Source organism: Procambarus clarkii, chromosome 33, assembly GCF_040958095.1.
Source record: "Procambarus clarkii isolate CNS0578487 chromosome 33, FALCON_Pclarkii_2.0, whole genome shotgun sequence".
NCBI lineage: Eukaryota > Metazoa > Arthropoda > Malacostraca > Decapoda > Cambaridae > Procambarus > Procambarus clarkii.
In genome coordinates this window covers 42,346,378-42,374,215 of record NC_091182.1, presented here as the reverse complement: position 1 = coordinate 42,374,215, position 27,838 = coordinate 42,346,378, and the positions used below count along the sequence as shown (strand labels likewise).

At 43.1% G+C, this 27,838-nt stretch overlaps 1 protein-coding gene across 3 annotated transcripts in view; it reads left to right on the top strand.

Annotated features, from left to right (window-relative positions):
- alpha-Cat (catenin alpha) overlaps positions 1–27,838 on the top strand; it is a 130,086-nt gene that overhangs the window by 77,419 nt on the left and 24,829 nt on the right. For all 3 annotated transcript variants that reach the window (XM_069335549.1, XM_069335548.1, XM_069335547.1), the window contains exons 6-15: positions 12,273–12,482; positions 13,383–13,559; positions 15,206–15,409; positions 18,618–18,733; positions 21,918–22,002; positions 23,293–23,463; positions 24,080–24,191; positions 24,453–24,653; positions 25,618–25,839; positions 26,419–26,537. In XM_069335549.1, coding sequence (XP_069191650.1) covers positions 12,273–12,482; positions 13,383–13,559; positions 15,206–15,409; positions 18,618–18,733; positions 21,918–22,002; positions 23,293–23,463; positions 24,080–24,191; positions 24,453–24,653; positions 25,618–25,839; positions 26,419–26,537 — 1,617 coding nt within the window. The remainder of the gene's footprint in view (positions 1–12,272; positions 12,483–13,382; positions 13,560–15,205; positions 15,410–18,617; positions 18,734–21,917; positions 22,003–23,292; positions 23,464–24,079; positions 24,192–24,452; positions 24,654–25,617; positions 25,840–26,418; positions 26,538–27,838) is intronic.

Genomic DNA, 27,838 nt, shown 5'->3' with positions numbered 1-27,838 from the left:
GGTTTGGCTTCGTTGGTTGTTCAGGTTCTTTGGGGTTGTCCTTTCTGCATCTCTCTCGTGCTCATTGGGTTTGGCCCGGGGGTGCCTTGCATCGGCTGCTGCATCGCTAACTTCCCCTTGGGGCTTTTTTTTAGGGGTTCAGTGCCTTAGTGCCTACCCGAGCCCTCACTCGATGTTTTCATGGACGTGTCGTCTCTTGGCTGGCTTTGTGGCCAGTGCTCACTGGGCCAACCAGGGACGGTACGGTCCGTCTTTCCATTGGGTCCACGGCACGGTGCGGGTGTTCGCGGTGGTGTGATGTCGCTCCGGAGGGTTCAGGTCACTTGCAGATCGACTATCAGGCTCCAATTGGATTGTTCCCTGGTGGTTCTTGTCTGAACCGCGGGGGTTCAGTGCAGTCCTTGGCTCTTTGGGGCTGGTCACTTCTGGGGTGGCCCGTCTGCTGAGTTCTCTGGGTCGCTGCTTTCGGCAGAACTGGTTGAGGTGGGGGTTCCTTGTACCTCTTCCCCTGGTTCAGCTGTTGCTCCTGGTCCTAGCTCGCTTGGAGACTTCCCAGTGAAGCGTAGTCCTCTTGGCCCCTTGGTGGCCGGCCCAGCCTTGGTTTCAGGCGCTGCTTGCTCGGTGTCCGAACCCAGGGGTTTTCCCCCTGGCTCCGCCCCTCTCAGCAAATCGGTCCGGTCCGTTATGTGGCTGGTTCAATCTTCTCCTCGAGTCTTAGTGTCTGGTATTTTGACTCGAGTCTATCCCCACCTGTATGGTGATCAGGTGATTTCGTTAATGGTGTCCCACCTGCGTGCTTCGTCTCGGCGGCATCATATAGTTCCTTGGCGGTCCTTCCATTCTTTTTGGTCTCTTCGTAGGTGTACTTTGCTGTCTGTAACGGTTGTCTTGTCCTTTCTCTCGTGGTTGTTTCTGGACCATCATCTTCTGCCGCATATTGTCGCCTCGTACCGTGTGATGCTGGCGGAGCTGCTGCAGCTTGCTTTCGGCATTGATGTTCCTTCTACACCATTTCACATGGTGTCTCGGGCATTGTTTTTCCTCCGGCCTGCTCATGCGCCGTCTGAGCCGTCCTGGTCATTGGACTGGGTGCTCTCTCTTTTCTCTTATCTCTTCCTCTTGGTTTGTGGTGACCCCCTTTGGTTCAAGATTGTTTCTCTCTGGCACTTTTCCTGTTGGCGTTGGCCTCTGGGGGTTGGGTCTGGGAGCTTCTTGCTCTCCTCCAGCGCAGGGGCTTCTGCTCTTTTGGCTCTGGTGTTTGGTTTGTTCATTTGCAGTCATCTACTTTTCTGCGATGAATGAGATGTCTGCTTTCCAGAGGGGTCCCTGGTTGTTGATGCTTGGTTGGTTAGGCTGGGGTACATCATGTGTTGTGTCCGGTTGCGGCTCTCTGCTATTGTTTGTGCACCTCGGCTTCTGCATCCGTGGGTCGCACTTTTGGTTGCCCTGGTTTCCCTTCTTCCCTGTGCCTAGGTTTGGGTTTCCCGGGTCATTTGCTGGATCCTTCGTTGCCATTGATTGTCTTGCTTTCGATTTGAGTTTTGCCTGGCGTACGCCTCCCAGTTGCGTCCCTCTTTTCCTTCTCTTTGGTGAAGTAGCTCTGAAGAGCCGAAGGGGCTTCCCCCTGAAAACCAGCGTTGAATGTAATGAAACGCTATTTTCTGGGCGAGACCCTGTACGTTCCCCGGCAACCCTCCCTCCGGTTGGCGTTTTTTTTGTGTGTGTTTTGACATCCGGCCTCAAAACTGAAGGTGTGGGTAGCTGGCGTGAGAGGTCCATTTTCTTGTTTTTCTTTGGAGAGTTCTGGCCACTCGTTTGACTTTCAATAGTAGTTTCAACCAGAATGGGGGTTTGTTTTGGGATTCTTACCTTTCTGGGTGCCAACCCAGTCGATGGCAGACATAGAATGCTCCAAATCACATGTGCAATTCTATAGGGCAGTCATTGCTCCTCGTGCCTCTCTGAGAGGGGCCAGGTTCGGGCTTGTGTCCCCGGTAGTCCTAAGAACCCCACTCGCACAGATTGATGTCAAAGTCTAATATATCCATATCAGCCTGGATAGCTCCGGGGTGCCTCCGGGTCTCACCCAGAAAATGGTGTTTTATTACATTCAACGCTGGTTTTCTGGGGGGAGCCCCGTCGGCTCCCCGGAGCTTTACCGGCTGATATGCTAATGTCAGACTTTGGCATCAGTCATGTGTATGGAGTTCTAGGGCCTACCGGGGACCACGAGCCAGAACCTGGCCCCCTCAGAGAGGCAAGGGGAGCAATGGCCTATAGAAACCCCTGTGTGGTTGGAAGCATTCTATGTCTGCCATCGACCGGGTCAAGCATCCAGAAAGGTAAGCATTCCAAAACAAACCCCTATTCTGGTGAAAATTGCTACCTAAGCCGAACTAGTGAATAGAACTCTTCAACAGAAAACACGGAAACTAGTATGACGTCATACGTCACCGCGCCGCTGTCTGCGCAGCTCCCCCCTCCCCGGGAGGGGGAAGGGGGAGCCCCAGACCTCCCACGCCGGCTATCCACCCATCAGTTCTTCGGCTGATGCTATAGGCAATGGTTATGTGCTCCGGCTCCAGTGGTTGTTTCAGCACTGTACCTAGAGTGTGGTGTCTGTTTTCTAGGTGGTGCGTGAGCCGGGTGTGATTCTTCAGTACTCGGGCTGCATGCGCCTAGGGTTCCCTTCCCTAGGTGCCCTGTAAGTACTGCCCTTGGGGCTTGGGGCCACCTTCCACAAGTTCCTTGGGTCCTGCCCCTGCTTGGCCGTTTACCGCTTGGTTTTCGGCCGCTCTTTGTGTGCTCGGGTGTTCTGTCTCCCTTGTTCGCCTTAGAGTAAGGGGCGGTGTTTGCACTGGTGGGGCGCGGGGTACTGTGCAGCTTGTCTTTACCAATCATAGCGGCCGGCTCTGTTCCGCTTGGGTACGCTGTCCTCTTGCGGGGTTTTCTTTTTCTTTTGTTTATATACCTGGTGGGGGGGTCTGCCTTCGTTCTTGCCCCTTGTGTCCCTTGTGTTCTGAGTATTTCTGGTGGTACCCCCTGCTAGGTCCCCGTGAGTGTACACGTCCCGGGGGTTCAGCTCTTAGAAAGTTGTTTGGTAGCTTGGGTGCCGGTTAGCAGTACCCTGCCTGGGATTACCTGAGCGCGAGTCCTCTTAAAGTAAACGCTCGGGACCCTGGGAAACCCCTGGGGGCGCGCGGGTCCGATGGATGTGACCCCAGAGCCCCCCCCTCGCTTCCAGCGAGTTTGAGGGTTGCTCTCACCTTTTGTCTCTGGGTGACTCTCTGTTTTGCCTCCGTCTGCTGCCTGTGGGGTCGGTGACACCTTCGACCCGGTGTCCTGCGAGTTTGGTTGCTCGTTGTGGCTCGGTTACCCAGTTGTGCTAACAAAGCGGGTGCGGGCAGCAGGGGCGTTGCACTTGAGCCTTGGTGGTGGCAACGTTCTCGTGGTTTCCTCCCCGGGAGCCCCGGGGCTGCCCCGTTGTATTTCGTTTTGGGGCTTGGGGGTGTTGGTTGCATCCACGCCCCCTTGTCTTTCCCCTGGTTCACCCTTCCTGCCTGCATCCGGTTCCTTACCGTCTGTAGGTTCAGGGCGGGGTGTTTCGTGGTGTTGAGACTCGGGCAGTCTCGGGGAATTCCCCTTCCGGGGTAGTGACGGGGGCATTTGGGCCTGTTCCTCCAGCCGTGTTGTATGAGTCTGCCAGTGGGCTCCCTTCCTTAGTGTTTTCACGGCTGCCCCGGTTTTCTGGTACGGCCGGGGCTTTGGGGGAACGGCTCGGCCCCGGGGCCTGTCGTGTAGGTTCCCGGGGCTGGGGAGGGGCTGCCTTGGGGGGGGCCTTGGCCCCGTTAGACCCCGTGGGGGGTTTTATCCCCCTCTAGGCGGGGCTTGTGGTTACGCGGAGTGGGGTCTTTCCTCCCCACTCGCCGTACGTGCTGTTGGACGTCGGCCCCTCCCCGGGCTCGGTTCCTTGGCCTTTGAGTCGGTTGGTTCCGTCCTGTGGGTGGATGTTTCCTCCCCCGCTTTTTGGGACGGTGTTTTTGTCATGTTTCCCCGTTCGTTGGGGTTCTGCGTGACTTTTGATCTCGGGTGCGCCTGCGCCTTCGTGTGCCTTCGGGACTAGTGTTGGCTTCTGTGTTCTCGAGGGTACGGGAAGGTTTTTCGCTACTTCCCGCATTATTGGAACGTCTGTCGGCTCCTAGTACTTGTCGCCCTGTTGGGCTACTTGTCGCCCTGTTGGGCTACTTGTCGCCCTGTTGGGCTACTTGTCGCCCTGTTGGGCTACTTGTCGCCCTGTTGGGCTACTTGTCGCCCGGTTGGGCTACTTGTCGCCCGGTTGGGCTACTTGTCGCCCGGTTGGGCTACTTGTCGCCCGGTTGGGCTACTTGTCGCCCGGTTGGGCTACTTGTCGCCCGTTTGGGCTACTTGTCGCCCGTTTGGGCTACTTGTCGCCCGTTTGGGCTACTTGTCGCCCGTTTGGGTTCCCTTTTTTTTTTTGGGCTCTTTGCTTCTTTGGCCGGTTTTATTGTTCCTGCTTCCTCTTTTGGCTCCTTTTCTCGTGCAATAGTCCTGGCTGGCGCCTTCCCGCAGGGAGGGTGTGCGGTTCGGCCAGCGTGTTATGCGCATGCGCCGTGGAGTTTGTTTTGGTCTGGGCGATGGTTCAGTGCTGGGGTTTTGCGCCCTTTTTTGCTACAGTGCTTCGCCTCTCGTTCTTCTCCCTGGCTGCGGTATGTGCCCCTTTGCACCAGGGGTGTCCTGGTTCCCAGTTGTGGGGAGGACACCGCGGTTTTCTGTGTCATGGGTGTGGACCGCCTCCTTCGCCTCTCCCTGTTCTCCTGCGGGTCCGGCTCTGGCGTCTTCACCTGGCGGTGCTCCCAAGTTCTTCTGGGCACGGTTGAGTCGTGTCAAGTTCGAGCCACCATTCGCCAGGTGAGTTTCTGCGGTCTGGCGTCTTTTGGCCGGGCGCTGGATGCGGCGGTGTTCATATACCTGTTTTTATTTAGGTATAATTTTGTACGACTGAGACTGTTCGCACACCAGTGACTGTCCCTTTATCACCCCTTCCTGTCCCCCTCATGTGCATGTCCAACCCATGCTGGAGTCATTCAGGGGACCCTCCTTTTTTAATGTTGTGAGGTGTGGGGGTTGCAGGGTTGGTTCTGTACTCACCTGTACTCAAAAGGTGACACCCCTAGGGTCAACACTTGCAGCAGAGGAGCTCCAGCATATTTCAATAATCCTAAGTATTGTAGTACAGGTTGATGGTAGTGAGTGGTGTCCCAGAGAACATAAAGGTATAGTGCTCTTGAAAAATAGGTGAGATAACAGGAAAGTGCTAAGGGAAGTGAAAAATCGGATGAGAAAAAGTTGCCCTAGTGTTTACAGTGCAGAGAAGAACATTCAAGATGGCCACTGGCAAGGGGAAAAACAAAACAGAGCTTGATTTTGAGGGATTCAATGAAGAAAGCATTGATATTAGCAGTCTACATAACAAGTTGGTAAATTTAGATACTATAGTGAACTCTCATGTAGAAATAATTAGTAAATTGAAAGAAAGTAATGACCATTTGAATAGCAAAGTTTTATGTCTTGAGGGTTTAGTGAAAGACTTGCGCAAGGATAAGAATCAATTGGAAACAAATTGCAAAGCCATGGAAGAAGAAAATAAACTCTTAAAAATAGCTTTGGAAGAAGTTAAAGTAAATTTAAACATAAATGACTACAATAGGTTAGGCAAGGAAATTCAACAGGAGAAACAGCTTTTGTCAGCACAGATGGAGGAAGTTACACAGGGACTAGAACAGTGCAAGAAAGATATGCAACTCACTTATGCACAAGTGGCCAAGGAGAAGGAAAAAATAGAAGAAGCAGTAAAGGAAGTCAAACACTGCAGCAACCAAGATAAAACAAACATTAGGCTAGAAGTGAGGAAAGAATTGGCATCTAACCCGAAGTTGGTGCAAAACACAGTTGATCGGAGTAAGTCCCTGATCATTTTTGGCTGCAAAGAAAAGGCGATAACATCTAGGTCAGAAAGAGCTGTAGAAGAAGCTAAAGTAGTAGATAAAATTGTTGGCCTCGTGGAAGGTCTTACAAACAGAGAGAATGTGTGCGACTACAGGAGAATAGGCAGGTACGTAAAAGGGAAAGATCGACCTTTGAGGATCACCCTAAACGGTGCCAAACAGATGGAAGAAGTACTAAGGAATGCTAGAAAATTGCAAAGGGATGAGGATGGGAAAGGGTGGTCATTAAGACGAGATCTTTCAAAAGAAGATAGAGAGAAGCTGAAACTGAACCTCGCCGAGGCAAAACATTTAAATGAGAGCAGGAATGAAGAAGAAATAAATTCTTTTTTCTACAAAGTGATAGGGGTAGGCAAACCAGTAAAGTGGTACATAAAGGCAAACCAACAAAATCAATAGAGAGAGGGGGAGTGAAGAATAAGGAGAGGGGGAACAAGTTCCTGAAGATTGCATACACCAACATAGATGGAGTGAGATCGAAGATACTGGAGTTAAGTGATGTAATACAGCTGCAGACACCAGACATTGTTGCACTCACGGAGACAAAACTTGAAGATGTAATTTTAAATGAGGTCATATTCCCAAGGGGCTACTCAATTTGGAGACGGGACAGAAAAATTAGGAAAGGCGGTGGCGTTGCTGTGCTGGTAAAAGAACACCTAAAGGTGAAGGAAATAATGACTGCCAATCCACAAGAAGTTGACATAATAGCACTAGAGATCTGCTATGAGGATGATAAACTAATGATGATAAATGCATATAGTCCACCGCCAAGCAGCACATGGTCAAAGGAGGAGCTAGATAGTAAACGTGAAGGTCTTATAACAATAATGAGAGAGATTATAGCGAGAGCGGATAACGATAGATCACGACTGTTGATAGTCGGTGACTTCAACTTGAAATCCATAGACTGGGAAGCATATGAAGCTAAAACAGAAGATTTTTGGACCTGTAAATTTGTAGACCTCATCCTGGAAACATTCTTGTATCAACATGTTAAACAAGCTACGAGGATGAGGGAAGGGGACGTTCCCTCCATGCTAGATTTGATATTTACCAGGAAGGAGGAAGAGATATTTGACATTCAGTACCTTCCTCCCTTGGGTAAAAGTGACCATGTCTTTTTGGGAATAAAGTATGCAATGCGTTATAAGCTGGAAGAAAATAAGGAGGTTGAAGCAGTTGAAAAACCAGACTTCAGGAGAGGACATTATGGTGACCTTAGAAATTTTTTTAGTGAGTATAATTGGACAGACTTGATGCTAGGCAAGGAAGTGAATGAGATGTATGGCAAGTTTTGTGAAATATATGATAAAGGCACAAAAAAATTTATACCAAAACAGAGATGCAGAACTAGGAAACAGGATTGGTTCAATAGAAATTGCGAGAGGGCTAGAGACCGAAAGACACAAAAATGGAATCAATACAGGAAGAGGCCGAACCCCCAAACATACCAGCGATACAAAGATGCGAGAAACAACTACACGGCAGTGAGGAGAGAGGCAGAAAGAAATTTTGAAAAAGGGATTGCGGACAAATGTAAAACAGAACCAGGTCTATTCTATAAATTCATAAACAACAAATTGCAGGTAAAGGATAATATTCAGAGGTTGAAAATGGGAAATAGATTCACGGAAGATGAAAAGGAAATGTGTGAAACACTAAACGAAAAGTTCCAAAGTGTGTTTGTACAAAATGAAATCTTTAGGGAACCAGATACAATAAGAATTCCAGAGAACAACATAGAACACATAGAGGTGTCTAGAGACGAAGTGGAAAAAATGCTCAAGGAGCTCGGTAAGAACAAAGCAGCTGGCCCAGATGGCGTTTCACCATGGGTTCTGAGAGAATGTGCATCTGAGCTCAGCATTCCACTTCACCTGATCTTTCAGGCATCCCTGTGTACAGGAATCGTAGCAGACGGGTGGAAACAGGCTAACATAGTTCCAATCTACAAAAGTGGCAGCAGGGAAGACCCCCTCAATTATAGACCTGTATCATTGACAAGTGTAATAGTGAAAGTATTGGAAAAACTAATCAAAACTAAATGGGTAGAACACCTAGAGAGAAATGATATAATATCAGACAGACAGTATGGTTTTCGATCTGGAAGATCCTGTGTATCGAATTTACTCAGTTTCTATGATCGAGCCACAGAGATATTACAGGAAAGAGATGGTTGGGTTGACTGCATCTATCTGGACCTAAAAAAGGCTTTCGACAGAGTTCCACATAAGAGGTTGTTCTGGAAACTGGAAAATATTGGAGGGGTGACAGGTAAGCTTCTATCATGGATGAAAAATTTTCTGACTGATAGAAAAATGAGGGCAGTAATCAGAGGCAATGTATCAGAATGGAGAAATGTCACAAGTGGAGTACCACAGGGTTCAGTTCTTGCACCAGTGATGTTTATTGTGTACATAAATGATCTACCAGTTGGTATACAGAATTATATGAACATGTTTGCTGATGATGCTAAGATAATAGGAAGGATAAGAAATTTAGATGACTGTCATGCCCTTCAAGAAGACCTGGACAAAATAAGTATATGGAGCACCACTTGGCAAATGGAATTTAATGTTAATAAATGTCATGTTATGGAATGTGGAATAGGAGAACATAGACCCCACACAACCTATATATTATGTGAGAAATCTTTAAAGAATTCTGATAAAGAAAGAGATCTAGGAGTGGTTCTAGATAGAAAACTATCACCTGAGGACCATATAAAGAATATTGTGCAAGGAGCCTATGCTATGCTTTCTAACTTCAGAATTGCATTTAAATACATGGATGGCGATATACTAAAGAAATTGTTCATGACTTTTGTTAGGCCAAAGCTAGAATATGCAGCTGTTGTGTGGTGCCCATATCTTAAGAAGCACATCAACAAACTGGAAAAGGTGCAAAGACATGCTACTAAGTGGCTCCCAGAACTGAAGGGCAAGAGCTACGAGGAGAGGTTAGAAGCATTAAATATGCCAAAACTAGAAGACAGAAGAAAAAGAGGTGATATGATCACTACATACAAAATAGTTACAGGAATTGATAAAATCGACAGGGAAGACTTCCTGAGACCTGGAATTTCAAGAACAAGAGGTCATAGATTTAAACTAGCTAAACACAGATGCCGAAGAAATATAAGAAAATTCACCTTCGCAAATAGAGTGGTAGACGGTTGGAACAAGTTAAGTGAGAAGGTGGTGGAGGCCAAGACCGTCAGTAGTTTCAAAGCATTATATGACAAAGAGTGCTGGGAAGACGGGACACCACGAGCGTAGCTCTCATCCTGTAACTACACTTAGGTAATTACACTTAGGTAATTACCTGGTGAGGCTCCTGGCTGTGCTTGCAGGATTTGAGCTCTGGCTCTTGGGTCCCGCCTATCTGGTAGAACTTGCGGGATAGTACCAGTGGAGTGCAGTGGTGCTATTGGCACTTTTGGGGAACACTGTATTACCATCAGTGGTCTGTGCTTGTTACACGACCTACTTGCGAGCATAAGCCTTCTTGCTGGTTCGTCCGTGGACTTCCAGGGCGCACTGGCCTGTTTTCGTATGGCAGTTCCGGCCCGTCCTGGTTGTGGGGGTATGTGGGCCGGTGGACTGCTCCTAGCAGCTGCCTGGTGGGCCATCCTCTGGCCGGTCTGGCCTGACCTTGGGCCGGGCTTGAGGTGTAAAAGAGCTCCCAGTACCTCATCCAGCAGGTATCGAGCGGGGTTTTCTCCGCCGTCGGTCGCCTGGTGCAGGTTTCTGGGCCTGCAGGGTTTTGTCGTGTCTCCGTTGGCCCTGTCTGGGGTCTGCCTGCTCCGTTCTCTGCCTTTGCAGAGGGGAGTTGCTATTTACATGTTGCAGTGGTGCCTGTTGCTGCTGCTGCTGCACGTGAGCATTGGTACCGTGTTTCACGGTGGCGTGTCCTTGTTCCTGTGTCCGGTTGTGGAGTGGCGCTTTGCTGCCGTTTTGTGCCTGGGGATTGCGTGGGGTTTTTGTCCCTGCCTGATTGTCCACCCCTGGTTGTTCTCCTGGTTTTTTTTTTTTTTTTTGTGCTTCTGCTCTTTCTTCCTGCCTCTTCTGCAGCAGGAATGTTCTGCGTGTGTTCTTAGGCGTTGGTCAGCCTGTGTCCTGTGATGTGCTTCTTTGTCTCGGTCTGTTGCAGTTGTTCGTGCCCCTTGGTTCGGGTCCTGTTCTGGCGGCGACCCTTCCGCCTTCTTTGGTTTTCCTAGCTTGCCCTGCCGGTTGTTGTTGTTTTACTTTTTTTGGGGGGGTTCTTGCGATGTCTCGCGTCGGACCCGTCGTTTCTGAACTCCTGGCGGGCTTGCATGCTTCGGAGTTTTTCTGTTCGGCAGACGTTCCATCTCCTTGTGCCGCCTGGGTTTCGGTGGTCGCGCCCGAGATCTTCTCGCGGCTCCGCCTTTTTCCTGGGCTCGGGGGGGGGGGCCTTGTCGGGGCTGCTTATGTTCTGCCTCGTGATCTCGCCTCCGGTTGGTGGTCAGGTGGCTTCGTGGTAGGTGTCCCACCTGCGTGCTTTCTTGGCGGCAGTATGGGGTATTTTGGCGGTCCTTCCTTTTCCTGTCCCTTCTTCGGTGGGTCCTTCTTGTTGGCTTGGTTTACTCTCGGCTTGGTTTTCTAGTAGGGGTTGGGGGCCGTCGTCTTGCCACATACTGTCGCCTCTTTTCGTGCGGCGCAGGCGGAGCCGCTTCAGCTTGCTTTCGGTCTTGGTGTTGCTTCTGCACCGTTAGTCAGCTGTCTTGTGCGTCATTTCACCTCCGGCCTGTTCGTGCGCCGCTTGCACCATCCTGGTCTCTGGTCAGCGTGCTCTGTCTTCTCCTCGGTTGGTAGTGCCCCTTCGGTTCCGGTGTGTTTTTTCGTCGGCTCTTTCCTTTGGGCCTTTGCCTCTGGGGGTCGGTTCGCTGTGTTTTCTTGCTCCTTCGGTTTTAGCGTTTTGGTTGTTTGATGGCAGCAGTCTCCATCTTTTCTGGCGCGGGGTGGGGCTGCTGCATTCTGGAGGGGTCCAGGGTTTGTTGGTGCTTTGTTGGTCGGGCCGGGGGTGTGTCGTTTTTGTGTTCAGTGGCGGCCCTCTGCTGTTGTTTGCGTGCCACGGCGTTTGGGTCCGGAGCGCGTTTTGCGTTGATCCGGTTCTGTTCTTCCCGGTTCGCGGGTGATGGTGTCCCGGGTGGTCAGCCGTGTTCTTGCGGCTAAGCTGCCTGTGTTCTTCCCTCATGCCTGTGGCGTTCGTGGCTTCGCTGCTCTCGCTGCCGTCTGGGCGACGTGGCCTTGCAGTCTTTCGGGCATGGATTTTTGGTGTTCGTGCAGGGGCCTTGCTGCTCGTGGTTCTCGTGTTGTTCCCGGGATTTTCGGGGCTGTGGCGCCTTGGGTTGGCGTTTGCTGCCGGTTGTCTCGCCTCCTTGGGGGGTGCGTGGTGTCCGCCTCCCGGTTTTGTCCCTTTGACCTTCCTCTGTGGGTAGTTAGCTCCGGGGAGCCGACGGGGCTCCCCCCAGAAAACCAGCGTTGAATGTAATGAAACGCCATTTTCTGGGTGAGACCCGGAGGCTCCCCGGCAACCCTCCCTCCCTCCGGTCGGCGTTTTTCGCGTGTTTTGACATCCAGCCTCAGAACTGATGGGTGGATAGCCGGCGTGGGAGGTCTGGGGCTCCCCCTTCCCCCTCCCGGGGAGGGGGGAGCTGCGCAGACAGCGGCGCGGTGACGTATGACGTCATACTAGTTTCCGTGTTTTCTGTTGAAGAGTTCTATTCACTAGTTCGGCTTAGGTAGCAATTTTCACCAGAATAGGGGTTTGTTTTGGAATGCTTACCTTTCTGGATGCTTGACCCGGTCGATGGCAGACATAGAATGCTTCCAACCACACGGGGGTTTCTATAGGCCATTGCTCCCCTTGCCTCTCTGAGGGGGCCAGGTTCTGGCTCGTGGTCCCCGGTAGGCCCTAGAACTCCATACACATGACTGATGCCAAAGTCTGACATTAGCATATCAGCCGGTAAAGCTCCGGGGAGCCTCCGGGTCTCACCCAGAAAATGGCGTTTCATTACATTCAACGCTGGTTTTTTAAATTAATGTAGTATAAATTAATTTTTAATTTATGTAACCAGTACTGTATATTCAATACTCAAATCATTACATTTTTGTGCCAATTAAGTTGTTAACTTTAATTGTTATAAATTTAAAATTGCTAATTTCACAGGCCATTAAGGAATCATATTTAAAATATCCAAAATTTTGCTTTTCTTAGGTGGAGGATGATTTAGAAAAGGTGAAAAATGCATCTAGTCAATCAGAACTTCTTGATAATTTCCGTTTGTTTGGTAAAAACACAAGTGACCTCATCAACCAAGCTGCTAAACGACAGAATGAACTTAAGGACCCGAGGCTGCGTGATGATTTAGCCTCAGCTCGAGCTGTACTTAAGAAAAATTCCATGATGCTTCTCACAGCTTCCAAGGTATAAAAATTGGTATTGCTATCTGACTGTTTATACTGTAAATTATAATGCTAAAATCAGTTTCCCTAAATTCTTATTCTTGACACATTTCAAGTTACGCTGATTAGACTTATTAATAACCCAACTCTCGCATATGAAAACCAAGGAAGTGGTAACATTTCAGTCTGTTTTGGACTGTTATCAACTCGAGTTTCTAAGGTTCTAGGACGGACCAAGATGACGTCACCTTCCTCTATACTGTATTTGTGTACAGGTATTTGGGTTATTAATTTTCACCCACATTATTATGACATTCTCTTCATTAAAGGTATTGTTACTGAATTACAAGATTATTATTGCCATTTATTGCTGTAGTTTAAATAAACAATCATGCTTTTGTATAAATTATCTCAAATTTGGAATTATTATACTGTATATGAATTAGTATAAATTTCAAATAAAAATGTGCCTTATTACTACTGGCAATCAGACTTCTTCTTTTCCTGTTAATATGTCAGGTGTGAAGTGTGCTAAACATAACGAAGAGATGATACACGCACAAAATAATATAAATGTATTATACGTTCAGTATTTAACTTAAATAAATCCAATTATATTCCAATATACAAATGAGTCTTATGAAGTTAATCACAAAACTTGTGCTTTATTTATTTTTACTTTCTTGTTTGCTTATGATTGGTTATGATGAATGATTGTATAAGCCCAAGTGATTTTGTATTCTGTATGCATTATATCTTCCTGCTGCTGTTTTATATAACTTTACTAACTGTTTAGGCCCTTGCACCAATTTCAGTAGTGCCGGTCACTGCATGCTTGTACGAAAATCCATAAATGGAATAACGTACTCTATGAAAGCTGCCATCCTATTGATAAACTTTGTGCATCCAATTAATCTGGCAGGCATATGTCCGACACCCCGAGCTGGCAGCAGCAAAGGCCAACCGAGACTTTGTGTTCAAACAAGTGTGCGAAGCTGTCAACACCATTAGTGACGTAGCTCAGGGTAAGGCTACTGGGGCGGGTCAGATGCCCTACGAGGGTCCTGGAGAACTGGCTTCAGCTCTTGATGACTTTGATGTGAGTACTCTTTATTATCCTTGTCAAGTTAACCTAAAATGTTTTGTCTTGAAAGAATTTTGGTTATACTGCAAAATGTGAAATATAAGAGTTAACATTTATTCAGTAGCTATTTTCAAATATTAATTCTTGGAATGTGCAAGAATTGCATCAGACATTACTTGTATCAGCACAAAAAAAGCCAATTCAAAACAAGTTTTTGTCTTCCTATAGTGTTAAAAATCATGCCCTGAGCATTAAAAAATATCCAATAAATTGGCACTGATCAAGATACCAATTGAGATACACGCACACGCACACAAAATACCGATACTTTTACTGAGTACCGGTGAAAGTTTGAAATTTTGCAAAGTACCTTAAATATTATAGTATGGTATGCACACCATAGGTGGAAAATCTTATAATGTTGTGCGTGACTAAAGGGTTATGCTACAATACAGAGATAATCCTCTATGTAATTCACTGGGGGGTAACCAGCATGTAAATATACTGTATTCTAGTTTAGTAATAGATCGCCAGATCATAGACGAATAATATGATATGGGTTGTAATGGTGGTTGTTGTATATGATTTTGTCACGGATTTAATTTATCTTTCCTCAAGGGTAATCCTGATTGTATTATTTGATAAAGTAGCAGCTTGTAATGTTAATGGGTCACTAGTCAGCTTGTAATGTTAATGGGTCACTAGTCAGCTTGTAATGTTAATGGGTCACTAGTCAGCTTGTAATGTTAATGGGTCACTAGTCAGCTTGTAATGTTAATGGGTCACTAGTCAGCTTGTAATGTTAATGGGTTACTAGTCAGCTTGTAATGTTAATGGGTCACTAGTCAGCTTGTAATGTTAATGGGTCACTAGTCAGCTTGTAATGTTAATGGGTCACTAGTCAGCTTGTAATGTTAATGGGTCACTAGTCAGCTTGTAATGTTAATGGGTCACTAGTCAGCTTGTAATGTTAATGGGTCACTAGTCAGCTTGTAATGTTAATGGGTCACTAGTCAGCTTGTAATGTTAATGGGTCACTAGGCAGCTTGTAATGTTAATGGGTCACTAGTCAGCTTGTAATGTTAATGGGTCACTAGTCAGCTTATAATGTTAATGGGTCACTAGTCAGCTTGTAATGTTAATGGGTCACTAGTCAGCTTGTAATGTTAATGGGTCACTAGGCAGCTTGTAATGTTAATGGGTCACTAGTCAGCTTGTAATGTTAATGGGTCACTAGTCAGCTTGTAATGTTAATGGGTCACTAGTCAGCTTATAATGTTAATGGGTCACTAGGCAGCAGTTTTAGGTAACCACTTGTGACCAATAGTTGCAATTGCAACTTCAATTTTTTTCACCCTTTGAGTATTCCTAGTTATTTATTTGAATGTAATTATAGTAAATATGTATTTATTGCAAATAAGTGCATTATTTGTACTAGTGCATAAGTCATATCAAAATGTACTTTGGAAATGAGAAGAACAGCATGGTAGATGTTTGGTCAAAAACAGATTGTCGTTCTAGGGGAGTTTCTGAAGGGAATGAGATGCTACATGCTTAGGTAATGGCTTACATAATTTTTGTTATTCATTATGTATCAACACTGCTCACATATATGATTATTTCAACCGCTTCAATTAAACAAATTAAATTTGTGCATTCAGGAACGCATAAATATGGACCCACTAACTTATAATGAGGTGCGCACCCGTCCGTCTTTGGAAGAACGTTTAGAGTCGATCATCAGTGGTGCAGCACTGATGGCCGACTCCTTCTGTACGCGTGATGACCGTCGTCTCAAGATTGTGGAAGAATGTAATGCAGTAAGACAAGCTCTGCAAGATCTTCTAACTGAATATATGGACAATGTAAGTTTTCTAAAGATGTCTATAAAACATATATGGTTAATAGCTTATTAAAATAAAGGTTTAACACACAAGTTGAAATGTTGTACAAGATGTAAGAACATAACAAAAAATAAAATAAAACCAATGAAGGCCTCTTCACCATACTTTTGTGAGGGAATTTTAAACTAAGTGAAGCATTGGCCATGCATGACTGTTTGGCTTAAAAAAAACTGACACTGAATCACTCTGGCATTATGTATGGCACTGTTTTCTTTGATACTAATCCTGACCTGCCCATGTTAGGCACGTACCCAACAGCAATTACTAGGAAATTACTGGATGAAGCTGCCTCCAACCTCAGACAGACTGACTCATTTCTATTCGTATAATAGAGAGGTATCCAGCTGTGCCCGAATCTCTCTCCCCTCACTTTATCTGTCCTTCCCTCTTCTCCAACATCCCCATCTTCTCCCCCTCTATTCATCCCTGCCCCGACTCTCTTCTGTATCTATCTGTCTCAGAAAATGTAATACTGAATTCAGTCATTGTCTGCATCACCATAGCTTCACTATTCACTTGCGTCATTACACTAACGATCTTTACTACACAATTATCATTACTATATAAATTTTCACTACAAATGACCATCACTGACTGTACTTCACACTTGTCATGGATTTTTTTCTAACTGGGTTTTGAATTGAAGTAATGTCTTAGTATTTTTGCCTTCACTGGATAGGTGGTTACATGGGTTTATAATTCTATGGGTGGAAAGGCATCTCCTGTTTTCTGTCCTAAACTGTGGCTTGTTGAGTTTGAAGCTATTGCCTTTTGTATATATTGCATTTAACCTTTATAAAAATGGCCCGATTAATAACCCCAAATTTGTTCAATATTTTAAAGGTTTCAATAAGATAAGCCCTGTCATGTCTGGTTTGAAGTGTTGCATGTCCTGTGGCCCTCAACTGTTCCTGGTATAAATGTCATGAATTTTATTTAGTATTTATTCATCCATGAATTTAAAAACAGTTCTTAAATTTGTAAGTGTAGCATGAGCTCCTCTCTGTGCCTTTGATGTGATCCTCTGGTGACAGCTCACTATCCAGAACATCTCTTAGATCTCTTTCTTTGAGTGTAGGTTTGTGCATGTATGGGTGGGGCTGTGTGGTGTAGGTTTGTGCATGTATGGGTGGGGCTGTGTGGTGTAGGTTTGTGCATGGGGGCAGGGTGAGCATGTCATGGTTGTATTGTGAAGGTTTATACATGGGAGCGGGGTGATCATGTATGGGTGGGGTTGGGTGATGTAGGTTTGTGCATGGGGATGGGGTGAACATGTATGGGTGGGTTTACCTGTAGGGGTTGGTCTGTGTGTGGGTATGGGTTGGCAAATGTGGTAATTAAAAATAGCTTGTGTGATGAATAAGGCTATCAATTATTGTCTATTGTGTGGCAGTATTTGATCTGTGTGGGAGTGTGTGTTGGCAGTGAAGGGCACAAAATAATGTTCAACCAATTGCATACTATGTAATGACAGGAATAAATAAAGCACATTTCTACCTTTGCTACAGTGCTGTGCTATTTGCTCTGCCTGCCATAACCCAGGCCAGAATATTGCTTCAAAGGGCAGAGGGCACTGTGACCTTTGGAAAGTGTAGCTCGTGTCTTGTAATCTGGTGCGAGTCAGTCTAGTTCAAGAGTTTAGGGGTAAGCATGTATTTGTGATCAGTTTGGTTGTGGGTTACTGTGAGCCCTTATGTAGGACAGGTACTTGTATGCATGACTAGTATATTGCGCACTAGTTGAGTTCACGGTCAATTATACCATCCAAGTATAAGGGATGTATTCCTATGTTTAGTTGTACAGTATATTACATATATATATATTACAAACACTGGAGTCCTATAACAACAGTAAAAGAGGTGTGTAGGTATTGAAATAAATATATATATATATATATATATATATATATATATATATATGTCGTACCTAGTAGCCAGAACGCACTTCTCAGCCTACTATGCAATGCCCGATTTGCCTAATAAGCCAAGTTTTCATGAATTAATTGTTTTTCGACTACCTAACCTACCTAACCTAACCTAACCTAACTTTTTCGGCTATCTAACCAAACCTAACCTATAAAGATAGGTTAGGTTAGGTTAGGTAGGGTTGGTTAGGTTCGGTCATATATCTACGTTAATTTTAACTCCAATAAAAAAAAATTGACCTCATGCATAATGAAATGGGTAGCTTTATCATTTCGTAAGAAAAAAATTAGAAAAAATATATTATTCAGGAAAACTTGGCTTATTAGGCAAATCGGGCCTTGAATAGTAGGCCAAAAAGTGAGTTCTGGCTACTAGGTACGACATATATATATATATATATATATATATATATATATATATATATATATATATATATATATATATATATATATAATATAATATGTTGTGAAGGTTTATACATGGGAGTGGGGTGAGCATGTATGGGTGGAGTTGGGTGATGTAGGTTTGTGCATGGGAGCGGGGTGAGCATGTATGGGTGGGGTTGGGTGATGTAGGTATGTGCATGGGGATGGGGTGAACATGTATGGGTGGGTTTACCTGTAGGGGTTGGTCTGTGTGTGGGTATGGGTTGGCAAATGTGGCAATTAAATATGGCTTGTGTGATGAATAAGGCTATCAATTATGGTCTATTGTGTGGCAGTATTTGATCTGTGTGGGAGTGTGTGTCGGCAGTGAAGGGCACTGGCCCTCAACTGTTCGTGGTACAGTATAAATGTCATGAAAAATTGTTAGTATTTATTCATCCATGAATTTAAAAACAGTTCTTAAATTTGTAAGTGTAGCATAAGCTCCTCTCTGTGCCGAACCCGCTAACCAAGTTAGCGGGTTCGAATCCTCCTGATGGTTTCTTCTGATTTTCTCTATCCCATTATAATTACATCTGTCTAATGTTTATAAAATTCATCTATCATAAGATATCTGGTTGTTGTTATAATCATTTAAGAATTTCCATATTATGAAATCTCACAACTGCATTCTTTGGTCAATCTTCTAAGATCATATTGTGAGAAACCTCTAACATTAATCTTTGTGAATGAAGTAAAGCTTGCTAGATCTGTTGTTTGTATATAAAGGAGTTTCAGGCAATGCAGGTACAGTACCATTATTTATTAGGTGATGTTCTAGTACGTAGGTGTTTAATGCACGCATGCTCGCTGTTTTAGATGGGACGCAAGCAGCCATCAGAGAACCTGGATAAAGCCATTGATCACATGTATCGCAAGACCAAGGATTTGCGTCGTCAGCTGCGCAAAGCTGTAGTTGATCATGTATCAGACAGGTCAGTTTTAAATAGCTGCATTATTATATTTGCAAAATCTCACAATTGCTGTGCTGAACATTTGTTTAAATATTCTGGTCTGAGTCTTTACATATTGCTTATTAATATTTTTGTAAAGAAAAAGTTTTTTTTAGACCATTTTTATTGAGATTTCTGCTGCTGGATTAAATTGTTTTATTTATAAAACTATTGTGTAATTGTTACTGTTACTGTAGTAGCAAAACTGCCTTGATTGCTTTTATCTTTTCTTGTTATTTTTTGGTACCATAAATCTCTTCAAATAGTTACTATACAAAATCCAGCTCTAAGTCGCATATTTGTTCTCTACCTCTATTTTACATTATTAAAATAATGATTATTCTTAGTTACTTTAATTCATTTAACTTTTAAAGTAAAATGTGCCAACCCTCTGGATAGGTGACACCTCTAGTAGGTGATAGTCTTGGCATGAACACCACCAGGAACTTCTGAAGTGGTTCTTGCAAGGTCATAAAAGATACTATGGGATTACTAGAAATAGTTCACTTGAGCCTCCTATAATTAACAGAAGGTGCTTGTAAACTCAAAGCAGTTAAAAAAGTTTGTCTTGTAATCAAATGACGCGTCTGCATAACTGCCCATTGCCTAACCGTAAGCAGAAGGCAGCAGCAGCATGTACACGACACAGTTGTTTGGAACCCTCAAATTTTACAGTCTTCCAGACTACAGTATTTGCATGGATAGGTGGACACACGGATGCCAAAATTAAGTGTGGCATGTTCAACATTTAACCTTTGGTTCTTGTGTGTAAGTGCCCTAAGCTATTATAATATTACACTTCTTGTGTGTGTGTGTTCAAATGAATCTGTGTATGTGTAGGATTGCCTCCTCACTTGCTTCTAGATCTACCCATTTGGAACTTTCCAAAGCTTAGCTTGAAGAATTCACAGACCAGATAAGCATAAAGGAGAATAGCCTAGATAATTTGCCAAACCCAATACTGGATATTATCATCCTTGACTTACCAGGAAATCATCCAGGAAATAACTAGCTGCAGATCAGAAAACTATTAAATTGTGACAATTTTTTTGCTTAACCATCAGATAACAGCCAGCTAGGAATGAAAATGCACTAAATCTGAGCTTCACAAACAATAAAGAAATATTCAGGGACATTATAATCTTAGATACTATGTATTAAGATCACAAGCTCATTGAAGTGCAAACTAATATCACTACTCATAATATGCCAAACAAAAAATGTTCAAGCGAGAGGGGTTATTCAATTATTGTAATTAAATTTTAATAATACGAGGATTGATTGGGAAAAAATCAACTTAGATCTTGCAAATATTCAATGGGAAACCATCTTAAGTAACAAAACTCATTTGCAAAGAGTATAACAAATGATGGCTGAAGTGTACAAAGTCTGCTTGAAACATATCCCTTTGTGGAAGGTCAGAAAGAGGACAGGTTAGAGAGTACAGGCAACACTACAGAAGGGAAAAATAACAGAAATACTTAAGCAGACACAACTATCCCAATAAAGAATTTTTTTTTATTTAAACAGAGACTAAAGAAGCTGAACCAGTCATATCAGACTGAAGAAATGAAGTTGGATTGGAAAGCCATACAAGATATAAAAATAAAGGCTAAATATTTCTTCACATATGCTAAATCAAAATCAAGAGCCTCCACCAGTATTGGACCTATACTTACAAGTGAAGGTTCATACACAGTGGACAAGAAGAAAATTAGAGAAATACTAAAAGATCAGCATCAGTTTATACCACAATAAACAACATGAAATTGGAAGATCCAGACAGCTTCTTTATGAATGATGCCTAAACCCTTCATGATATAACTGATATCACCACAGACATTGCAGATTTTGGAAGAGAAATTGACATGCTGCTCCATGCACTCGGCCCCAGGTCCAGACTCGTGGAATTTTTATATTTGTTATGAAGTGTAACAGGCCAGTAGGCCGAGCACTCATTGCAGTGTGTAAAAAAAAGCTTGGATACAGGTGAGAACCAGAAGCACTTAAATCAGCAGATATAACACCCCTACACAAGGAAGGGAGCAAAGCATTAGCTAAAAACTATATTCCAGTTGCACTAACATCACATAATAAAAGTTCTTGAGTGATCAGGAGTCTGATCTTCACTTTTGTGGAGAATAATGACCTTCACAACAGAGGTCATCATGAATTTAGAACAGAAAGATTATGCCTTTTGCTCTAAGAGAAGGACCCATGTGAAGGGTGTTCTAACTCAGTATGCTTAAAACTTGAATTTAGACTGGATAACTTAGACTTCTTGTGCTCCAAGAAGCACATAAATAAACTGGAAAAGGTGCAAAAGCATGCTACAAAATGGCTTCCTTTTAACTCTTCAAGCTAAGGAAACAAAAGTGCTGAAAAAGTAATAGAAAGTTTTTTTTGCAAACAAGAGTGGTAGACAGTTGAAACAAGTTAAAAAAGAAGGTGGTAGAGGCCAAAACCGTCAGTAGTTTCAAAGCATTATACGACAAAGGGTACTAGGAAGACGGGACACCATGAGCGTAGCTCCCATCCTCTAACTACTGTACACTTAGGTAATAACACACACAAACAAGTTCACTATTTTTAAAGATACATCTTGTGTTAGTCAGGAAGAATGTGAGGTTAGAGTGGCCAGAAACCATGTTGGGAACATGGCACTGTCAGCTTTTGCAAAAGTGGAAGTCTTCAAGAAAAAACTGGCTACTTTTCTGCTAGAAGTGCCGGATCAACTGGGTTGTAGTGAATATGTGGGCCTGCAGGCCACTCGAAGTTAGCCTGTTAGACCAAGCTCTCACAAGTTGAGCTTGGTCCAGGCTTAAGGAGTAGAAGAACTCCCAGAACCCTCATCCAGCGATAATCCATTTAGAGGTGTCGTTTGTGATCACAAGGAGAACTCTAACTCAGCTTTGAATCTACTTGAAATATATCTTCAATCAATCTGACTGGATTGAAGTTATCTTCAGTGACCACATGCATCTTTCATGACCTTTCTGGAATCTGTTGAAAACTTCTATGTAGGGCTCATGTCAAGAAAGAAGTTCACTTAGCATTCTGTCAAGATATTTTTCCAGAGATCAAAGCAGATGTTATCTTAGGGACAACCGGATGGTTCATACACCGATGCCTTCCATTTTAAAATGGTACTTTTCATTCTTTTCAGCTTCCTCGAGACGAATGTTCCTCTTCTTGTTTTAGTGGAAGCAGCACGAAATGGTAATGAAAAGGAAGTGGAAGAATATGCTCAGGTATGTTAAACAAATTTTTAAGATTTAATATAAGTTTTTGTTCAATCCCTTCTGAGTGCTATGCAGTCTTAGGTTTTTAGTCTATATAGGCTAGGTTTTTCTCCCTAGTTACCTCTTTGAAGTGTTGCTGGCACTGGGTCTCCACTCAGAAATGAACTTGCCAGCTGTTACTGTCGACCCGGTTATGAGGCCAAGTTTCTTCCTCTGATTTTTGTTTACTATTGTGTTGCTGGGACCCACTAGAGTGTCTCCCTAGTTGCCTGTAATTAATGTTGCCGGTACTGGGTCAACACTTGGGATTACATTGGCCTGGTTTGTGCAGCATCATGGAGTACTGGCTCCTTTTCATTTTGTTGGTCTTTTCAGTTACCGCATCTTGTTACCAGTTTCTTTTCTTGGACTTTGCACTGGGACAGCATGCCTGCAGGGAATGGCAAGGGTCTATAATGCTGGGTTGTAAGGTGTGGTTTAGAAAATATTTTAATTGCATTAGACCTCTTGGAGGGATGATTAATTATTGATCAGTCTGGAGAATTTATCTTTGTGAAACACAAGTATTATAATGATGGAAATGTAATCAACTTGCTAGAAACAGAATGTTAGTAGATATAAAGGGAATAAAATTACTAAATATGTGTTCAAATAAACTGTTCCTGTTTTTACCACTATCACAGATGGCAGTCCCTGAAGGAACTAGTAGTAGGTAGTGTAGTAATGGATCTATCACCCATGAGAGTACTGTAGTGCCATGGGGGTACAGTAGGAACATCTGTTATATTAATAACTCCTAGTCTGTGCGCGCGCACACACACACATACACACAACATATAGTTTGCTGAATTGTTTCCAGTTACACATCTTCCATTAATAATTCTTTCCATTATGAATACTTTTTACCTATACAGGTACGTACAGTACTTTGTATTTTGCATTCCTTTTCAAGTAATTTCTTACTTATACTTGCTTATTAAAGTTATCTTCTTCATTTCTGTGTTTTTGGCTCTTGTTTGAGGGAAGAGTTTATAGGTGTGGTTCAGTGTTGTCACAAGACTGAAACAGTAATAGCGGCTGTGTGTAGCATGAGCGAGTATGAAAGGCGCGCACACACTGGCTGTCATGGTGAGAAGTTGTAATTTGGAGTCAACTTTAATAGCTGATAATTAACCTTCTCAGCTAAATATTTTAAAATCAATAGTAAATGATTTTTGTTTTAAATCTAAAATGTATGAGATGTTAAAATTTTCATGAAAGGTAAACAATCCACATAACTAATGACAAAGTATTTTGCAGGTGTTTACAGAGCACGCAAATAAGTTAGTGGAAGTGGCCAACCTGGCATGCACCATGTCCAACAACGAAGACGGTGTTAAGATGGTTAGATACGGTGCGGCGCAGATTGAACAGTTGTGTCCACAGGTTATTAATGCTGCAAGCATCCTCTCAGCAAGACCCAAGTCCAAGGTAAGTTACATATGACACATTTATTGAATGACCCCCATTATTCTCGCCCCCCAAAAAATCAAATTCAACATTTAGTTTTTCTTAAGAATAGGGCTGATGATAATACAATTGACTTTCTTCTTTGAGGTTTGATGGAGTATTTACTTGGGCAAATGATTTAAATTGTAATATGCTATGAATGGTATTGATAAATGGGAAGAATATGTTGAGGTGTATATAGTTGCACCTCATAGTTGTAGGAAATGGTTGACCCTGGATATCCTTCTCTTGTGTGGAGAGGTAGACCAAAAATATGACTTTAACAGGTTAGGGCAGAAGTCATGTAGTAGATTGCCCTTGTAGTTCTGCATCTCTGCACTGACAGTGTCAAGTTTTGTACATTTTCAGCATTCACTACTTTTAAATCAATTTACAATCATGTTGGTTCTGTGATTTGCTTAGACATGGTGTTCAAGCTTTTAAACATGTTTAGTCTATCATTTCCTTTTACGTGCTACCCAAGTCAACTCGATAATGATCCAGGACGGACCAAAATGTCACTGTTTCTCCATCTTGTGATGTGTGGTTTGGTCATCATGCTCCCTAAGTTATTTAAACAGTGTACCAATGTTCTCAGGTAACACAAGAGAACATGGATGCCTTCAAGGATGCTTGGGAGAATCAAGTACGCATTTTGACTGAATCTGTTGACGACATTACAACCATTGATGATTTCTTAGCAGTTTCAGGTATGCACTGGTTCAAATTTGTGCTTACACTTTGCAATATATAATTATTATATTATTATGTTAACTACATTGTTATATTATATAGTTATATTACAATTATACAGTATTATGTTATATTATGTTAACAAATATGCAATATTTCTTAGCAATAATCCTCACTTTATAATTTTATGTAAGATTTTCAATCATTAAATATAGTGTATGGTTTATTTCATTTTAAAGTATAAATTATTTTGGCTAATTAATTTGTCTTCTTGACAGAGAGTCACATTTTGGAGGATGTGAAAACTTGTGTAAGAGCAATAAATGAGGGGGATCCCGAGACCCTTGACCGCATTGCTGGTGCCATCCGTGGTCGCTCAACTCGTGTTTGTCATGTGGTGGCTTCAGAAATGGATAATTATGAGCCATGCATGTACACTGATCGAGTGCTGGAGGCTGTCAAGGTCCTGCGAGACCAAGGTAAGATGGTTACAGTTTCTTAATGTCTAAAGTACTTTTATAAACACCACACACACCTCTGTGTGTGTAATTACCTAAATGTAGTTACAGGATGAGAGCTACGCTCGTGGTGTCCCGTCTTCCCAGCACTCTTTGTCATACAACGCTTTGAAACTACTGACAGTCTTGGCCTCCACCACCACCTCACCTAACTTGTTCCAACCGTCTACCACTCTGTTTGCGAAAGTGAATTTTCTTATATTTCTTTGACATCTTTGTTTAGCTAGTTTAAATCTATGACCTCTTGTTCTTGAAGTTCCAGGTCTCAGGAAATCTTTCCTATCGATTATATCAATTCCTGTTTGTGTGTGTGTGTAAAAGCACTTTACATATGACAGAGTGCAGGGAAGAAGGGACACCACGAGCGTAGCTCTCATCCTGCAATTACACTTGGGTAATTACACACAGCAGGATAAGGTTGACATAAAGTAAAGAGACAGGAGGTATAAATCAAGGAACTAGTGAAAGAAAATGATAGAGTATATGAAAATGAAGAGGAATGAATTTGAAGAAATTAACAAGGAAAATACTTTATTAATAGTATATTTTTTCTTAATTGTTAGTATCTTGAGGTTATCTTGAGATAATTTCGGGGCGTTAGTGTCCCCGCGGCCCGGTCCTCGACCAGGCCTCCACCCCCAGAAAACAGCCCGTGACAGCTGACTAACACCCAGGTACCTATTGTACTGCTAGGTAACAGGGGCATAGGGTGAAAGAAACTCTGCTGCATTGTTTCTCGCTGGATCCTGTAGTCCCGGGATCGAACCCGGGACTACAGGATCACAAGTCCAGCGTGCTGTCCGCTCGGCCGACCGGCTCCCCTTAATAGTACCTTGCATGTAAAAATTCAAGTTGATGTAAGTAGCATATAATTTATAATTCAAATGTTATTTGTTTATAACTGAAAAATTAATATTGTTGCCAGTGCTGCCCAACTTTGCTCAGCGTGTGGATGTGGCAGTGGAAGCATTAAGTAGTACTCCAGGCAAAGAGGTGGATGAAAATGAGTTCATTGATGCCTCACACCTGGTGTACGATGGGGTTAGAGAGATCCGCATGGCTGTGCTCATGAACAAGGCTGATGACGAGCTCGACCCTGACGATGTCCTCATGGATGATTATCATACAGTGGAAATTAAGAGTAAATGTAAGTTAATTTTTTGTTTTTGAGTGATATCTTTTTAAGCTTTCATTGTTTTGTAAGTGTAATTTCTGTGAGTGCAATGCAGAACTGTGTAGCTCTGCTTATGACATGCACTCACTTCAGATTGAATGATTTATATCTGTTGCTGTATATTCTGACAAATATCTCATTATATTTTCTAGTTGATATAACTATGCTTTCTTGTGATTGATATCTGTGTGTATTTCCACTTATATATTTACTGTTTTACAAATGGTTAAACAAGTTTCTGAAAGTAGTTAATACATTCACGACATCTTGACTGCATTAGCAGAGAAGAGTCGGCCAGTCATAAGTATTTGTGACTTTCTTTATATAGAAAAAATGTATACTGTATTGAACAAAAGTGTTCCTTACATACTTTCTCTGATGTTGTATTTTACAATTACCCATCTCTGGCTGCTCTCTTGGAGATTTTGTTGATTGTTCTAACAGTTGTGAAACCTGCTTTGTTATATTCACATATGTGACCTTGTCAATATGTGCAAAATCTTCTGTTTACTTCCTATATTTATTGTAATATATTTTTGGTGTGTATTACAGCAAGCGTTCACACAGTGGAGACGACTATCGACGAGTACCCTGGAGTGAGCGGCATCACTACAGCGCGGGACGCCATGAGAAACTTGAGCGAGGAGGACAAAGACAAAATTGCTGCTCAGGCATGTTACGTTTTGCTTTTGTTATTTTAATTTGAATATCTTCAAATTCAACCCATCCTCCTGTTTAGATGGTAGTTTTTGTAACTATGTGTACCATAGTACAAACGTTGATGTACTAAATCAATTAGATAGTAGAATTTGGTACTATTCACTTTATAGAGGGGAAAAAATGGAGCTAAAAACAAACTTAAATATTCCTAGGCCTAGTATAGCACACACATGAACTATATTAGGCCTCGGATAGTGTGCAAGTAGGCCTAGGAAGGTTAGGTTAGGTTAGTTTAGGTTGTTTTTGTAAAATAAATACAAAACCTTTCTGGTTTGTTTGCCGATTTCTACTTTCTAATTGTGTTGTACATCGGTATATGTACTCTGGTCCTCAGGTATATGTATTATGGTCCTCAGGTATATGTACTCTGGTCCTCAGGTATATGTACTCTGGTCCTCAGGTATATGTATTATGGTCCTCAGGTATATGTACTCTGGTCCTCAGGTATATGTATTATGGTCCTCAGGTATATGTACTCTGGTCCTCAGGTATATATATTATGGTCCTCAGGTATATATATTATGGTCCTCAGGTATATGTACTCTGGTCCTCAGGTATATGTACTCTGGTCCTCAGGTATATGTATTATGGTCCTCAGGTATATGTACTCTGGTCCTCAGGTATATGTACTCTGGTCCTCAGGTATATGTATTATGGTCCTCAGGTATATGTACTCTGGTCCTCAGGTATATATATTATGGTCCTCAGGTATATATATTATGGTCCTCAGGTATATGTACTCTGGTCCTCAGGTATATGTACTCTGGTCCTCAGGTATATGTATTATGGTCCTCAGGTATATGTACTCTGGTCCTCAGGTATATGTACTCTGGTCCTCAGGTATATGTATTATGGTCCTCAGGTATATGTACTCTGGTCCTCAGGTATATATATTATGGTCCTCAGGTATATATATTATGGTCCTCAGGTATATGTACTCTGGTCCTCAGGTATATGTATTATGGTCCTCAGGTATATGTACTCTGGTCCTCAGGTATATGTACTCTGGTCCTCAGGTATATGTATTATGGTCCTCAGGTATATGTACTCTGGTCCTCAGGTATATGTACTCTGGTCCTCAGGTATATGTACTCTGGTCCTCAGGTATATGTATTATGGTCCTCAGGTATATGTACTCTGGTCCTCAGGTATATGTACTCTGGTCCTCAGGTATATGTATTATGGTCCTCAGGTATATGTACTCTGGTCCTCAGGTATATATATTATGGTCCTCAGGTATATATATTATGGT